Raw genomic sequence first — 18,000 nt, forward strand, 5'->3', positions numbered from 1 at the left:
TGCTCTCCACCTTCAACAGACCACACTGACCAGTTAGGTTAATAATTGTCCTGCTAAAGCCCGTAACGGCCTGAGGAGTCCGTCGCTCATAGAGCAGTATATTGACAAATGGGTTGTACATATGCATAGCAGAAAAAAATGAATAACAGGGGATTGATGTTTTGGATAACGTGCCTACTTCGAAGCAGAGGAGAGTTCATTGCGACAAAAAGAGGGGATTTTGTCGTGTTCGTGATTGTGCACCACTGTCTACACTATCTCCTCATGTTTTATCTGTACGTGATTTTACAGCTGTAGCGTTTACAGGCAATTAAACGTTGCATGTTTAAGTACTTTAACAGATGGTATATATTAATAGTACAGTACTGTAGTATAACATCCACTGGCCTTTGTCAGCCCACCCCAGATATATTTATCACAAAATAAAGCATTAATGTTCATCATCTGTTGCTCAATTTTCGCCTCTTTATTATTGTCTGTTTCACTCTTCATCTGTGGTATATCCAGTTTAAAATAGCAACCCACATCACCAAAACTATATATTTATTTGTTGCAAGACCATGGCGCTTCAGCGATACGCGCGTCATATAAGTAAACATTCCCATTGTCTCCTTTAAGATAAGCAGAATGAAAACACACTTTGAGTAAGCACAGCAAAGACTGAGAAAAAATGTTCATTTTAGTTAGTAAGGTTACTTGGTTAATAGCAAATAAAATATATTTTTTCTGATGCTGAAATAAAATAATGTATTTTTATGTCTATGAATATTCTTACAGCTGATGAGTGTAGGAATAATGCAATCATGCAGCAAGTTCGAAAAAAACGGTTTAGTAGTAACACAATAATTTACATTAACAATTTGTTATCAGGTTTAAAGACTTAAACATGAAGGCATATTTCTATTGTACATGCATTAATTGCGCATAATGTTCGCACTACATTGTGTCAGGACAGGAGAAAACAAAAGTGGTTTGTACAAGAACCGAAATCTAGTTACGTGATAAAGTAGCTCCCTTCATTAAACACATTCTTTTGGACATTACAGGTTCAATTGAGGTGATCCATCATCAAAACAAAATGGTTCACAGTGCTTGGTGTATTGGCCACAACTGACCTTTGCGATTGTGCATATGCAATCCAGATCACTACTACACGTATTCAAATGCTATGAGTTTAAATTATTAATTATTATAACATTCAATATATTGACTTGTCTTGACAGCGTTTTGTTTAGCCAAAGTGAATAAATCAGTCAAGACGCACAGTTACACGGATGCATAACTTTATCAAATGCCAACGAGATAATGCTTACAATGCATGCCGGGAAGTTTTGGTTCCCCAAAATCGAGGTGACACATTGACCTTGAAAGAATGCAGTTTTGTTCGAGATGCAAACATGGGGGTGAGTGGGGCTGATCCAATATAAATACTCTCGGTTATCTTCACTCATTACTACGAAGACACTTCACACACACACACATCACCAACGTAATTCCTTAGTGATACTGTGTGCATATATTTTAACACCTGCATAAGTAAATTACACAAGTCATTATTTTCAACATCAAGGCTTGACAATGTAAGTATAGTCACATACATCTCCCCACTGATAATGTTTGCCGTACGGTGATCGGTCAGGCGATGGCTCTTTTTGTCCAGACTCCCAAACTGCTATTTGAAAGGTCCATATAAGTATTCTTATAAGTGTCCATAACGACAAATATGTATGCATGTTGAACTTCTTTCACACCCACCGTGCTCATCGGAGGTCCAGATCTAGTATAGTATCTGTTCTTATTAGTTTAAAAGAGATACTCAAATAATGTTTAACCCCGAAAAACTATGTAACACGTTGCAGTTCTACATTTAACTTCAGTAACTTTACTCTTAACTTAAATTAGTTCATATGCAATTTATTTTTACCTACGAAGGGTTTGTTAGATACTCAATGTCTACTTACGACTGTGTTGCTTTTTGTCGCAGTGTTGTATAGTTCTTAGATATATTTTCTGGATATATTCCTTATTGATTGGCATGATGTCTGACGTTTCGCTCTGTGTACTGGGAACGTCTTGTCTTTCTATAGAAAACTACTCTTGTCAATTCAAAGCTGTTAATTTCTCCACTATCCCAAACGTTATTGCCTGCAATGTAAAATTACTACCGTATATATATTTTTTTCGTACAAAGTTAAAGCTATTGATTAACGTTGAGTGTGTTTTATTTGTCTGCACCCTACCCACTACTAGCAACGCTGCTCCTTATTTTTTTTTAAATCTAATTTCGAACAAAATAATTTCTAGTTGTTATTTGTGACACGGTATTCGCTCACTCGATGAAACAGATAATGACTCAGAGGGCGATGAACCACATATAATTGGATAAGGCAGCTAAGGAGGTGAGCCGTCGCCAACAATTTCCTAAGCTCTGCAGTGCTTTACATATTAAGGTGTTATCGGCCAATTAATTAGTGTTTACATGTGAGATTAAACTTGTCTCGGCCTCGCTGTACACGGCGTTGCACCGCTATCCAAGTAGGTAACCTCGCATTCAATAAACCTTCAGAGCCAGGGTGAACATCTGAGTCCAATCTATTTAATGAATAGAACGAGGTAAAACTGATGGAAAAACACAGCACAAATACAGCACCTGTTAATTCTTGCAATATCGACACAATTAATGAACACATGGAGCATCATGACATTGTCTTAGATAACATGCATCTCAACAATAGGTCCTGGATGGACCAGGCACCTACATTAGCACTGAATAGCTATACCACAAGAGAATAAGCTACTGTGTTAAATAAGGTCACTTTGTGTAATCACCATACTGCAGCCTAAATGTACAGTCTAACCTCTAAAATAAATGTTGTGTCTGTCTGTCTGTGTGTGGCCGACACTTGCGAGGGATTTGGCTCGCGAACCGTCGGGGTTACCTTTAAAAAACTACTCAGGTAGCACGGCATAAGCCCCGTGGTGAGCAAGCGCTATTCCGATGTAGCGTCGGTCGTCATTAAAGTACTTTAATTAGTGATTTGTGCTCTCTTTGTTGCTTATTAAAATTGCGCCTCGCAGCACGCGCCAAAGCATGCGTCTGCGCATGCTTGTCCCTACCAAGTCACACGCGTTCGGTGGGGGTTAGGAGGAATTCTCTTTCATATGGACACTGCGCTAGGTAACACACACAGGTTTACAGCTCCCTTCAAACATTTATTACCATAACTGTTTACTCATTAAAATTGCCTTTTATAGGTTAGATTTAATGACAGGGAAAACCAATGTCATATGACAGTTACCCTAAGTAACACGATTTTTTCTCCCTGACTACTAAGTGCTACTTTTCAATTATTCTATACAAAATTATTCCCCATTATCTTTGCTTTAGCGACCACGTCTTTATGTGAGGGCACGATACTTATGCGCACGTTTTCTCTTTGAAATAAGGTACATTTCTAATATCACTGTCCTGCTCACAAAAAACAGGTTTGAGGGGAAGAATAGCCTTCTTCTGTACTCTTGAGGCATAAGCAGCCACGAAATATAACTTATTGCACAGGGGCTAATCAATACATATGTAGAATATGACTTCTGGGAAGTCTTCCTCCAACTCCCTCTCTCTCTCTTGGTCCCCCTTTTTGTCCCCCTTTTCCTGGGCTCCTCCCTTTCCTCCCCTGTTCCCGTGCTCGCCCCTCGTTGGGTACTCGCGGTACTCCTCTACACATATACTCATTGCTATTACGTCTTCATTCTATCATATTTACACTTGCCCACTCAGTACGGGGGCTGAGCAGTTACATTATGTCAATTACGCTCCATTGGTGCGCATCTGTTCATAGTTACAGGTAGGTTAGGTTCTTTTTGTATTAGTTGAATTTCATTTTATTTACCGCTCTTGCTCACGGCAAATGTTTTCAACAAAATGGCGGAACACCCTCGTAGTCGCTCCTAATTACTTATTATACACGCGTGGATTTCCCCTCTCCCTTGCTTTTTTCGCTAAAGTCACGTACATAGAAAACTATTATTTACAAACTTATTTAGTTTATATAAAAGTTAGAGTGTGCGTGTGTACGTCCATGTGTGCGTGCGAGTCCATATATGTGTGTGCGTTGTGTCTGTATGCGTCCATGTGTGTGTGCGTCGATGTGTGTGTGAGTCAATGTGTGTGTGTGACAGTCGCTGTGTTTGTGTGTTTATGTCCATGTGTGTGTGTGTGCGGTGTGTGTTTACGTCGATGTGTGTGTGTCAGTCGATGTGTGTGTATAAGTCCATGTGTGTGTGTTAGTCAATATGTGTGTTTGTGTAAGTCCATATGTGTGTGTGTAGTTCGATGTGTGTGTGAGTCCATGCATGAGTGTGTTTAAGTCGATGTGTTTGTGTGTTAGTCGATGTGTGTGTTGGTCCATGTGGGTCACTCGATGTCTGTGTGTATGTCGAAATGTGTGTCTGTGTGAGTCGATGTGCATTTTGTAAGTCGACGTGTGTGTGTAAGTTGATGTGTTTGCGTGTGGGTCGATGTGTGTCAGTCGATGTGTGTGTTTGTGTGTATGTCGATATGTGTGTGTGAGTCCATGTGTGTGTGTGTCAGGTCCAGTAAAACAATGCCCTAACTCCTTGTGGTGCCAGACGGGCAACGCTGTCGTGGACAGTGCTGTGAGGGGGAGGGCCAATTCCAATTGGCCTTTCCCCTCAAGGCGTCTGTGACCACCACAGCGGCTAAATGGGGGCTCTGGATGGGTGCGAGTGGCTGGTAACCCCCCCCCACCTTCAATTAACTACCACTAAACTACGACCGAAAAATGTAATTAATAAGCTTGTGCCGGAGGCCCCGGAGGGACAGGCATCTATGACGTCTCCTGGCCAAACCCCATTTGGCGGAGCCAGGAGATTGAATCTTTACCCTTGGCGCTCCTCCAGAAACAACAAAAAGCCACTACGGATGGCCATGTGGAATGTTCGAACGCTCAATGCGGAGGAGAGGCTCCCACTCCTCTTTCGGGAGCTGGAACGGTACAGCCTGGATCTCTGTGGCATTCAGGAGGTCCGGTGGACCGGCTCTGGCCCCTGCCACCATGAGGGCAGGACAGTCATCTACTCGGGGCAGGAGACTGCCAAACAACAGGGTGTGGATTCTAGATTTGAAGCTTTCGTGACTGCAAGGATTCATATTCTTCGGTTTTTTCGGTAAAGTCACGTAGGTAAAATTTTTTTAATTAATAAAAGTAAAATAAAACAAAATAAAAGTAAAAAAAAACAAAATAAAATAAAAAATCACGACGTTTCGGAAGCAACACAAGCCTCCGTCTTCAGGTGGAACCGTCACAGCCATGACAGCTGTATCAGGGTGTGGCTCTTCTTCTGGACTAAAGAATGAAGGGGGCGTGGGAGCGTGGCGGTGAGGTGTGGGAAGCTGTAAGCCCCAGGCTACTTTGGGCTCGCCTTCCCATCAACCAGAGGCGAGGAGTGGTGGTCGTGATTACTTATGCCCCCATCGAAGACGAACATCCGTGGAGGGATGCAGGCAAGGCCGATGAGTCAGATGCCTTCTACGACCTCCTGTCACAGGTGCTGGCTAAAGTGGCCCCTCACGATAGAGTCATCTTGTTGGGTGACTTCAATGCCCGAGTTGGTCATGATGCTGGCACCTGGTCTGGAGTGATTGGAAGGCATGGGCCAGATCAGCCCAATAACAACGGTAGGAGGCTGCTAGATGTTTGTGCAGCCCATGGGCTTGTAATTACCAACACGCTGTTTCGGCATAGGCGCATCCACACAACATCATGGATGCATGCCGGGTCCAAGCAAGAACATCTGCTGGAATATATAGTGACGGACCAGCAGATGCGAGCCCATGTCATTGACACCAGGACCTACCGTGGAGCTGATCTACCTTCTGATCATCGACTAGTTATCTGTAAGAAGCGCCTGCCATTCTTCCACTCTGGTGGTGGGTGTACACCCATGACCCCATTCAAATCTAAGGTGGCATGGTCTCAGCTAGCTGATGAAAGTTGCAAGTGAGAATTTCATCATCTTTTGCGGCTGGGGTTGGCATCGTCCCCTACTCCTTCAGATGTCGAGGGTAAATGGGTGAGGTTTAGGACTGTGATTCAGGCAGCTGCAATGGCTGCTTTGGGTAAGCGGTCCAGACCTCCCCAGAGACCCTGGCTGACAGAAGAGGTGTTCAGGATGGCTGAGAAAAAGCGACAGGCCCACTCTCATCGGCTACAGCATCCCACGTCAGTGAATGAGGAGGCTTACCATGACGCGCTTCAAGGATGGGTCGTGGTGACGGGTTGCTGAGGAGATGGAGTCTGCCTCAATGGCCCGCGATCACAAATCCCTATTTAAGTCCATTAAAAAAGTAACCTGCAGTGCCACACCTATTACCATCATTAAGGGAAAAACGGTGATCAAATCTCCAACCAGGAACAGGTTTGTAGATTTGCTGAGCATTTCTGTGAAGTCCTGGGAGAGGGGAAATCCCTCCACATGGAAAACATCGTGGGACAAAGTGGGATGACCTTGCTGAGGCTGCGGTGCCTAAAATATTGGAAGAGGAAGTCACCCCCTGTGAGTGGCTGTCTGAGGTGCCATCTGTTGAGGAAGTACTGAAGGTGATCTCCCAAGCAAAATGCTGAGGGAGGGTGGCGTTTGTGCGCAGACTGCGCTACATGACATAACAACAGTCGGGTTCCGCAGGATTGGAAGGATGCCCTGGTGGTCCCCCTCTTTAAGAAGGGGGAGCGCACAGACTGTAACAACTACAGGGGCATCTCACTCCTCAGTGTGCTGGCAAGGATTATTCAACACCGCCTTGCCAGGCACGCTGAGGAGAGGCTTGCAGAGCCCCAATGTGATTTCAGGAAAGGGCGGTCCTGCACAGATGCCATATTTTCTGTCCGTTTGCTACAGCAGAGGTGTAGGGAATTCCAACAAGACCTACATCTCTGCTTTATTGACTTGGTCAAGGCCTATGATACCATCAGTAGACCTGGGCTCTGGGTTGTTCTCCGTGCTTTCAGAGTCCCTGACCCGCTGCTCACGATCATTAAGGACCTTCATGATGGTGAGCGGGCCCGGGTAAAACTACGTGGTCAGGAGTCGGAGCCATTCCCTGTTCACCTTGGGGTGCGACAGTGATGTCCTCTGGATCCAACATTATTTAACATCTATTTCGACCACATAGTTCGTGAAGCCTTCAGTAGCTGTACCGGAGGAATTTCCATCTGGTACAGATACAATGGGAGGCTGATCGATGCCCGGGTGCGGTCAAGAGATGGCTCCCTATTGGTCAACCACATTATGTATGCCGATCACCTGGTAATTGCGGCTCACTCACAGGAGGAGTTGGAGGCACTGCTGCTGAAACTGGAGTGTGCCACTAAGAGGTGGAGCCTTACCATCAGCCCAACCAAAACGAAGCACCGGCCTGGGTATTTTGTACCATCGGGCACTCCACCCCCACAACTCCCAATCGGTGATGGGGCAGTTGTGGAGAGAGTGGAGAGTTTCCCATACATGGGTAGTGTGCTTATGATTGGCTCCGGACGCGTGCGGACTGGGGACTAGGAACATCAATCAATACCACCGGACCTTGCCAGGGCTTGTGTAATTTAGGGGAGGTCCCCACCGGCACCTGTGGGCAGTGGAGCCAGGCCAGGTCCCCCACACGCCAAGACGATGCACGATGGGAGCGCCGGGTGCACCGTTCGTTCCGGGCCTGGGTCTTGGCCGTAGCCAACCGGGCCGCATCCCGCGCTTCCGTAACGCGACGAATGGAGTCGCGAATATAGTCGGGAAGGGATTTCGCAGGACCTTTCGCACGTGTGTCGAACAGTACATCAACAGATGGCACATTCTCGCGGCCATACCTTAAAAAGAAGGGCGAATAGCCCGTGGACGCATGCGGCGCCATCCGGTAAGCCGAGAGCACTCCAGGAATAGGCAAATCCCAATCGGCCTGCTTCTCGCTAACCGTATGGCAGAGCATGGCCGACAGGGTCCGGTTCAACCACTCAACCATCCCATCCGTTTGTGGATGGTATGGCGAGTCCGGACCTTCTTAGTGCCCAAAGCATCGCAAACGTCCCGCAACAGGTTGGAAGAAAAGTTGCGGCCCTGGTCCGTGAGCAATCGTTCTGGCGCCCCCTTGTCCATCACGTATCCGTATAAAAATGCATCCGTGATGGACGACGCCGACTGGTCGGGCAAGGGCCAAGCCATTGCCCACCGTGAAAAATATTCCACTCCCACCAACAAGAACTTGTTCCCCCGAGCGGACGGAGAAAAGGGCCCAAGAATATCCAATGCCACCAACTCGTTAACCCGCGTCACTTTAATCGATTGCAACGGAGGAACGTAAGGCTGTCTAGGCGGTATCCGACGAGCGCATTCGGAGCACGTTCGAATGTGTTCGACGACGTCAGTCGTCATTCCGTGCCAAAAATAATCACGTTGCAACGTCAACAAGGTCTTTTGCACACCAAGATGCAACAACTTTTCAGCTTGCAGGACCCGAACCAATTCAAACTGCAACGGCAACGGAACGACCAGGCGCCAATAGCCCCGCAAATCATCCCTCCACACAAGCAATCCGTCCCGGAGAGCCGCCCCAGGCACCCCATCTGACGACGGGCTCCCCTTAGACCTGCTCGCCTGACCCCGCAGAGCCGCAAGCGAATCATCCAACAATTGGTCGCGGATCCAAACGGAACGCGGCAAGTTTAAAACCCAATCAGCCGGCTCAGGACAGGTCGAGTCCGCGGACTTATCCACCGGGGACATGACAGGCCAAAGTGGCTGAGGGGGCCGCGTGCACCGATTCGTGCCCAAGGCACACGCGCAGGCGGAACCATGCGGCAGTCGAGAGAGCGTGTCCGCATTACCGTGACGAGAACCCTTACGGTACTGAATGTCAAACGAGAACTCCTGTAAAGTTTCCAACCATCGTGACAGCTGGCCCGAGGGCTGGTCGACTTTCAAAGAGTATTGCAAGGCCGCATGGTCCGTGCGCACAATGAACTTCCTGCTATATAGGCCGATATTGGCGAACAAATAGAAAGGTAGCCAATAATTCTCGACGGGTGACACAATAGCGGGACTCCGCCGAAGAGAGAACGCGGCTCCCGTATGCTACAATGCGTTCGACGCCGCCCTTACACTGAGATAGGACAGCACCAATGCCCGTATCACTGGCGTCCATATCCAAAATAAAGGGCAAATAAAAATCAGGGTAAATCAGCGTCGGTGCTGACTCCAATCGGTCGCGTAGGCAGTGAAACGCCTTCTCCTCCTCCAGGCCCCATTTGAACGTCTGATTTTTCGCCGTGAGGAGGTGCAGCGGCCTAGCAATCGAAGCAAAATTTGGCACAAATCGGCGGTAATAGGACGCAAACCCAAGGAATCGACATATGTCCCCGACCGAGGTAGGAGTCGGCCAATCCCGAACGCACGCCGTTTTTTTCGGGTCCGTGGCCACTCCGTCCGGGCTGACAATGTGACCCAAATAGCGCACAGAATGTTGCAAGAGGTGGCACTTTTTGGGCTTAAGTTTTAAATTTGCGGAACGCATCCTAGCAAAAACGGCCTCCAATCGCTGAAGGTGATCCTCGAACGTGCGGCTGAACACAAAACTGGGGGGTTAGCCGCTCGTGGCCACACACGGGCATTGGGATGGCGAGGTCTTTGGACAGCTACAACTACTTCCCGAGTATCAACGGCTCCAACAAGACAGGCTTAGTGTCAGGGTACGCGGCCATGGCCAGCGCAATCAGAGCGCCACGGTAGGCCACGGGTGATTCCTCCGGCGCACGTTGGCGTTGGACGAACCTGCGTACGCCTCCGCCCTCTCGTCGAAAGCCCCCCGCAGTGTCGCCTTCTTCTCAGCCGGAATGGAGCAGAAACATTTCAAGGATGCATCATCAAGGAGCGTCCTCAGGGCCTCCAACGCCTCCTCCTCCATCCACCTGGCGGAGCGGACGGCCAATTCGAAGCGCCAAGCAAATGCGCTCCAGTCTCCGCCAGTGCAGAATTCTTTTATAGACGGCAGGCGGTGGCTGCGACCCCCGCCTCCACCAGACGTAGCTGCACCATGCGGCGGCGACAAAATTGCGGCCTCCTGCTGTTCCGTCGCGGCCGCGCCCAAGATGGCGGCGCCCTGCCACTTGTCGGCGATGGCGGGACGCCCTTTCCGTCAGTCGCACTTCCTCCTACTCCCGCACACCATTGGCTGACGGTGTGCTTGGAGTTGTCTCCAGCCACGTGGCTGATGGCGCAGGAGACGCCCCACAACCCAACGTGGACCCACTCCGTGACTATACCAACTGACCACGAGTCTCTTCTGGATCCCCCTTATATTCCCCTCACACGGCATCCTGTCTCCACCCTTCACCACGCCCTTTCCGAACCTTTCAGATTACGCCCTTCGCTTCGCGCCCCTCCAGCTCCGCCCTTAGGCTCCGCCCCTGATCTTCCGGGCATCCGATTGGACCGGAGGTGGGCAGCGGACCTTCCCATACACCCACATTACTGGGCCCCACCCCCAATACTCCGGGCGTCTGATTGGCCCAGAGCTGAGCGGCTAAACCTCACTCACGCTCGCATTACACCTGTACGGCAGGCATTTTACCGTTCGATCGGACCACGTGGCCTTGCAATATGCCTTGTGTGTTGACCAACTATCTGGCTAACTCTCCAGATGGCTTGAAGTCCTTAAGAACTATATTTTCACGGTTAGCTACCGCAAGGGTACCCATCATACTAACGCCGATGCTTTGTAGCGTCTACCGTCAAGCGAGAGGTGCGCTTGCTTCCTCGGTTCGGGCCATTGCAAGCCACCAGGGGTTAGCCCGGTTCCGCCCCTCGCCGCAGCAGCTGATGTGCTCCCCTCTGGGATGAGTCCCTCAGGGGATCCTGTCGAGATGGCCGATCAAGACGACATGCTCGGCCTGACCCTCGCAGAATGGAGTCACCTCCAAATGGAGGATGCATCCCTGCTTAACTTATGTCGCCACGCCGGACAGTCAGCTGATGGCCGCGGGAGCTTCGCATCGTTTGTCTTGCGTGACGGCCTTATTTTGATATGGTATGGTAGCTCCCGCCGTTACAAAATTGTGGTGCCCACTGCCCTGTGGGGTAAGACCGTTTTGGCGGCGCACGATTATCTATTGCATCTAGGGGCACACAAAAACCTCGCCATGTTCCAGCTGCATATATTCTGGCCAGGCATGGCGCGGGATGTGGCCGACCTACTGATGGGCTGCTCCCAGTGTGCATGGTGGAAGCCACCAGCCAGGCCGTCTTACCCACTCTTACAGTCTATAAGGGTGTCCCGCGTCAATGAGCTCGTCGCGTTGGACATCCTGGGGACTTTTCCTACCACACCTTGGGGTAACAAGTACCTACTGGTTGGGGTGGAGTATTTTACACGCTGGCCCATGGCCTGGCCACTCCCCAACCAGTCGGCAGTAGCCATCACTGATGCCTTTGTCCAGGGCTATGTCCTGGAGAAGGGTGTTCCTGAATGGCTGCTGACCAACCAAGCGAAACATTTTTCGAGCACCCTGCTACGCGACGTGTGTAACCTTCTAGGCACGAAAAAAGTCCACACCTCACCATACCACCCACAAACTGATGGTATGGTGGAACGTCTGCATAGGACACTCACTTCTATGTTGTGCCACCAAGTGAGTGATTCCCAACTTGACTGGGATCTGCAGATCCCCGGCGTCCTGGCCGCATATATGATGGCACCTCATGCAGCGACGGGGTTCTCTCCCTTTTTGTTTACGTACGGCAGGGATGTAAATCCCCCCGTGAAGGTCCAGCTGCGTATCAGTCCGCCCGCCTCAAAATCTAAGATGACGGACCACTTGAAATAAAAAATCCGAAAATTGGCTGAGGCACGGGAAGCCGCCATTGAGAATTCGGGCTCTTGCCAAAGAGCCAATGAATGGTTGCGTGACCTTCGGTCGTCCGCACATGTATGGGTCACCGGGGAAGTGACGGCTCTGTGCCCGTCCACGCCAGCCACCCTTGATGGTGAGCGCTCCACCGGCCTGCCAAATGTACATGCTGATGGGCCGGTCGCATCCGCATCGCTGCCAATACCCCCTGTCCCATACGATGGGCCAGCTACGCGTACGCGCGCAAGAACTATGCGCTTCTCGTGACTTCTTTTTTTACCCCCACGCACCCACACACGCACCGCACTGACCACTTACCTTTGTGCCCGCCGGTTCGCCCCGGTCGGTGAACATCACCTGCTTCATTGCCTTGGGTCGTATTTCTCGTCTTCGCCGTAGTCAGTGTGTGTGTTGTGGTGGGGATGAGTGTGTGGCCTCTCGCAATCTTTTGTATACATGTCCATCTTCTTATATATAAAAGTCTCCATGCGCTCTCGCTTGCGAGGGATTTGGCTCTCGAACGGCGGGGTTTACGATAAAAAAAATTGACAGGCAGAACGCCCTAAGCCCCGCGGTGGGAATAGGCTATTTCCCATCCGTAAACTTTAAAGTCGTTTAATTACCGATTTAGTGCCATTCTTATTTTAATGATTTACTTATTGCGCGACATTGACCGTACCAACTGACGACAATTGCCTAGGGGGGGGGGGGGGGGCGGACCCTGCCAAGTGATGCGTTATCTCACGGGGGCCATTTCATTTTACGCATTTAACATGCCATAAATATACACATCACGCTGCGGATTTCTCTTCAGAGTGTGATGTCCCCCCCCCCACCCCAATGAGTGCAGTTACTGCTATAAAGTCCTTACATATTAATATTATTACAGCGTTTACATAGTATTATTCCAGCTTGGGCGGGGGGATGGTGGGGGGGCAATGTAGGCGACGCCGTGGGCTCACCAGGCCAATGTAAAGTACAATTTAATGGAATCTTTCGCTAAGAACTCAGCTGCATTGTTTACTATTATGAAACTAATAAGTTGCCAAATCTTTACATAACAATGTTTGCGTAGCAGATAACTCAGGTTCATTGTTTACTATTATGAAACTAATACGTTGGTAAATATTCTAATAATGTTTGTGTGCAGAATAATATTTTTTCATTATTAGGTTGCTAGATTTCTTCTTTATTACCTGTGCTTTTATTACGCTGTGACGGTGTACTGTCAGTCTGCGATGTGGCCTGCTGCCTGCTTATTAATTAACGTCAGTGCACTGCCACTCTATTATCTACACTGTTAATTTTGCTTTTGCCCATTATGAGTGTATGCCAGTCTATAATCTGTTGCCTGCTTCTTTACCTCACTCAGTGTACTGCCAGCCTTTCATGTCGACTGTATCCTGCTTTTCAGCTGCTGCCCGTATTGCCAGCTTTTTCTGTCGACTGTAGCAATGCTTATGTCATTGAGTCGGCGTACTGCCAGTCTATAATCTAGACTGTAGCCTGCTTCTCTACTTACCTGTGCGTACTGCTGCTCTTTAATTTACACTTATTTCAGCTTATTTCTTCTATGCATTTCTATTGTTTCGATTGCTCACATCACGCTATTTACTGATACGTAGTACTGCGATACTGATAGCTGTGCCATCATCGGGGATTGCTGTGCACGTCGATGTGTGTGTGTTGGAGTCGATATATGTGTGCGTGTAGGTCCATGCGTATGTTTAAGTCCATGTGTGTGTCTGCCTTTATCGCCCGGGCAACGCCGGGTACTTACTGCTATTAGTGTATATTTGTGTAATAAGTGGCTCTGACACGGTAAGAACTTCAAGTTATTTATTAATAAATCTTTCGGTACAGCTTCGGTTCTCTCTCACTGTTTGCGGATGTTGAACCGCTCGGGTGGCTGCGCTGCCCCGCGCTACGTGGTGCTCACCCGCTCACCAACACGCCTCTGGCTGACGGCGCTAAGGAGCAGCTAAGCGGCTGGAGGTCGAGCCGCCACGTGGCAGGTGGAGATGGCGGGGCAGCAGCGACGGGGAACTCCTATTGATCTTCACACACCGACCCCGACCTTGCTGCGCCCCTGGCTTATATTCGCTCCCTGGCGACTGAGCCCCGCCTCTGGCCACACCCCTTCTGGAACCTTCGGGAACGTTCCAGAGGCTTCTCTGGTGGATCTTCCCCATCACCTTTACTCCAGATATAATCCCTACCGTAACTGTATAAAACAATGTACGCCCCACAATAATACAGGAGATGGTACCCTTATCACATTTGTACAGGTGGGCTGGGGTATTTATGTTGGGTTCTTTGTTTTTCTTGTTGTTATTGAGGAGGCACACGCGTTTTCACTTTGTTGCTATAAAAATGTTTATTAAGGGGATAGTTAGCAGCCGGGATGGCTGGGTGTTACGAAGGGGGGAGGGGGGGGTGATGTAGGGGTATTGTTGGGCATGATGCGCCACCTCCAATACATTCAGCTGGTAGTACTGGCCATGTGCCAATAGGGGGCAGAGGAGGGGCTGAGCCCCAGTGTTAAGGGACGATGGCCCACGGGGCCCAACGGAAACCCCTACGGAATGGCAATGCTAGTGGTGCAGATTCCAGACCCCAAGAGGGGGCTGGGGTATGACATCACCCCAGGGCCTGTTGGAAGGTTCGAGAGGAAAAGTGTGACTGGGGAGAAGTTAGCCACAGCTCAGTATAAAAGTCGGACCTCTGAACGGTCCCGGCAGTCGTCGTTCGCCTGAAGTTGAAGAAGCCTCCTGAAGAGAAGAGCCAAAAGGGCAGAGACGAACCCCTGGCTAGGGTCGGCTCAAGCTAACCAGTGAAGACTTGAAGAGAAGAGTCCAATGGCAGAACCGAACCCCTGGCTAGGGACAGCTCGAGCTTAAACCGGTGGAAGAGTTGAATGTAGCCAGTGAGAGGCATATTAGTCCGGAGGGGCTACCTCCTTAGATTATCGGGTGTAAGTGGCCGTTACCCCTTTGTATTACATAGTTTATTATTGATAATTGGTTTTTTACCCTTTTATCTGGCAACAAAACTGACACCTTTTTACGAGGAGTCATGTTTGCATAGACCACAATACCTGCAGTCAAAAGACAAACAAAAAACTTAACTCTGATAATGAATGCACTGTCCTTGAAGTCGATTGGTCCACACCCGAGACAGCGTTCCTTAGAGCCTAGTCTAAGAAAAGCTGTCTCGGGTGTGGACCAATCAACTTCAAGGACAGTGCATTCATTATCAGAGTTAAGTTTTTTGTTTGCATTTTGACTGCAGGTATTGTGGTCTATGCAAACATGACTCCTCGTAAAAAAGGTGTCATCTTCTTGGTTATTTCGGTAAAGTCACGTAGAAGGGAAGTAATAAAATAATAAAAATAAAACATAATAAAACAATTCTCACGACGTTTCGGCCACAACGCAAGCAGCCGTCCTCAGGCGAAGAATGAAACACCACCAAGTTTGGAGCGTATATTTAAGCTGGGTTAGAGGGGGGGAGGTGGGAAGAAGAGCGCCTAAACAAAATAATTTGCATATCAAGAGGAATTCAGCATATGGAAAATGCGTAGGAGGTGGGCGGGGGGGGTTCCAAATCAATACTATGCCCGTGCATTATGCAGGATTAGCAGCATCAAAGGGGGGGGGGGAGGGGGGTAGCATTAACAAAGGAAAGGAATTGTTAATGCTACCCCCTCCCCCCCCCCCCTTTGAAGCTGCTAATCCTGCATAATGCACGGGCATAGTATTGATTTGGAACCCCCCCCCCGCCCACCTCCTACGCATTTTCCATATGCTGAATTCCTCTTGATATGCAAATTATTTTGTTTAGGCGCTCTTCTTCCCACCTCCCCCCCTCTAACCCAGCTTAAATATACGCTCCAAACTTGGTGGTGTTTCATTCTTCGCCTGAGGACGGCTGCTTGCGTTGTGGCCGAAACGTCGTGAGAATTGTTTTATTATGTTTTATTTTTATTATTTTATTACTTCCCTTCTACGTGACTTTACCGAAAGAACCAAGAAGATGAATCCCTGCAGTCACGAAAGCTTTAAATCGAAAAAGGTGTCAGTTTTGTTGCCAGATAAAAGGGTAAAAAAACAATTATCATATGTTTTGTTTTTTTTCACTGGCAAATGAGGTACCAATGGTAGTTTATTATTGTTATAATAAACGTGTTCCCTCAAGGAAAGTCTCCTCCCGTTCATACCTACTACACATACATTGAACATACGTATAATACAATTATGATTTGAACTCCTCACGTTTAACATTCTGTGTCTCTGTGTATAGATGCGAGCGAAGGGAGTGGTGGGGCTGCTGCTGGCTTTCTCCTTGTTGGCCGGACACGCCCACGGATTCTTCCCAAAAAAATGGATGGCCTCCTTGGCATCATTTTTCACAAAAGAACACACCATCAGCCACGTGCAAATAACCGCTGCAGCTATTGAGGTGGTGGTTGAAGAAATGGTGAAGGTAATAGATGAATAATATTTGATTTGCATGCGTTGTTAAAATTCGGCCTTATGCCCATCGCTTCACCTGCCAGGAAAACGGGGCGGGTCCAGGCTATTCAGTCACAGGGTGATGCAGTGGTAATACTCGCACTATCACAGTAAGGGGTTCAGGGTTTGATTTGCCGACTCGGGCGCCTTTTTGTGTGGAGTTTGTATGTTATCTACCTGTTTTGCATGAGTTTCCTCCAAGGTTTTATTCCATTCAAGGCTGGATTATGACATGCCGGGACCCTCAGCTGTGTCAAGCTTAAGAAGCCCCATAGCATTACCAAAAAGTGTATCATTCTAATAGAAAGGTGGATGAAAATACTATATTATTTTTATTTTACCAGGTAAGGCCCACTTAGCTATATAGCTCTTTTTCAGAAGCGACCTGGCCACAAATAATAGCTCAATTTAGTGGCTTATCAAATGGACATTTATATCAGCCAAATACTCTAAATACCTGTTATCTAAATATAAATATTACAGCTTAATTTTTGCATATATATGTAATAAAGCTCGTTGAGGCGACTTCTGGAATTCGTCTTTTATTGAACTTATCTTACAGTTTACTTCACGCTGCTGATAGGCAGCATGAGAGGGACAGATATAGAGAGACGCACTGCCACATGGCAACTCGGAGCCCCGCTCCCGCGTGGCCTCCCCCCTCTGTTCGTTCCCGTTCTGACCACGTGTCGTTCGTCTCCACCCCTATTTAATACCCGGGTCACGTGGTACGTTTCCGCCAATCCTCGTTAGCCTGCATGGAATCTTCCAGGCTCCCTCGTCATCACCCGGGACCACGCCCCAGACTCATCTCCCCATTGGCTGTGGCCAAAGCCAGCAGAACCAATCCTTATAGCTGTCAACTTTCCGTCACGTCAGGTCCATGCCCCCAGGCTTCCCCCCATTGGCTGTAAACCAGGACCGGCAGAGGCAATCACCATGACGAGTTGTGATACGTCAGTGAGCCGGATATATCCTCATATTACATATACATTGACGAATATGCAACGAATAATCTAACTAAAACATATATATTGCAAAAAGCCTATTTGTATTACCAAAATACTTTCAATTAGCTTATATGATAACTTTTATCTACAACTACACAAGTGCTCTTACAGAGATCAGCACTTACTAAATGGAGGCAGCAATGCAACCTGTTTATACATAACGTTAAATAAAAAAAATATTTTCGTGATTTTTGGACAGAAAAGTCATTGATGTCCTCAAATGATAAGCTACGAAGTTTATTTCTAAGCACATCATGCAAAGTGCAGACAGATTTTTTTGTTCGCAGTTAAAAAAAAAATTCAACCGCGAAAATTACCTTTCTCCGGAGCAGTTTGTTACCGTTAGACTCAAAGAGCCGAATATTTCTTCTATATTCGGGAGAGCCAACTGAATCCTATCTTGGATGTTGACTTGATACAGATCCTGGTTGCATACATATTCATCTGAATCATTTTGATTGATGGAGGTGCTTCATTTCTCCAACGAGGTTAACATCAACATCGTCATGATAGTCTTTCATCAGAAGCTTTACACTTTCACACAGCAGTTTTCCGAGGCATCTAAAT

At 48.0% G+C, this 18,000-nt stretch overlaps 1 protein-coding gene across 1 annotated transcript in view; it reads left to right on the forward strand.

Annotated features, from left to right (window-relative positions):
• The first annotated feature begins 1,441 nt into the window (after positions 1-1,441).
• Positions 1,442-18,000, forward strand: part of LOC144734515 (von Willebrand factor A domain-containing protein 7-like) — a 92,043-nt gene continuing 75,484 nt past the window's right edge. Inside the window, exons 1-2 of the mRNA XM_078616748.1 lie at positions 1,442-1,580; positions 16,212-16,394. Of these exons, the coding sequence (XP_078472874.1) occupies positions 16,212-16,394 (183 nt within the window). The 5' untranslated portion in view covers positions 1,442-1,580. The remainder of the gene's footprint in view (positions 1,581-16,211; positions 16,395-18,000) is intronic.

The sequence above is a fragment of the Lampetra planeri genome, chromosome 3 (assembly GCF_965212315.1).
Source record: "Lampetra planeri chromosome 3, kcLamPlan1.2.h2, whole genome shotgun sequence".
Lineage (NCBI taxonomy): Eukaryota > Metazoa > Chordata > Hyperoartia > Petromyzontiformes > Petromyzontidae > Lampetra > Lampetra planeri.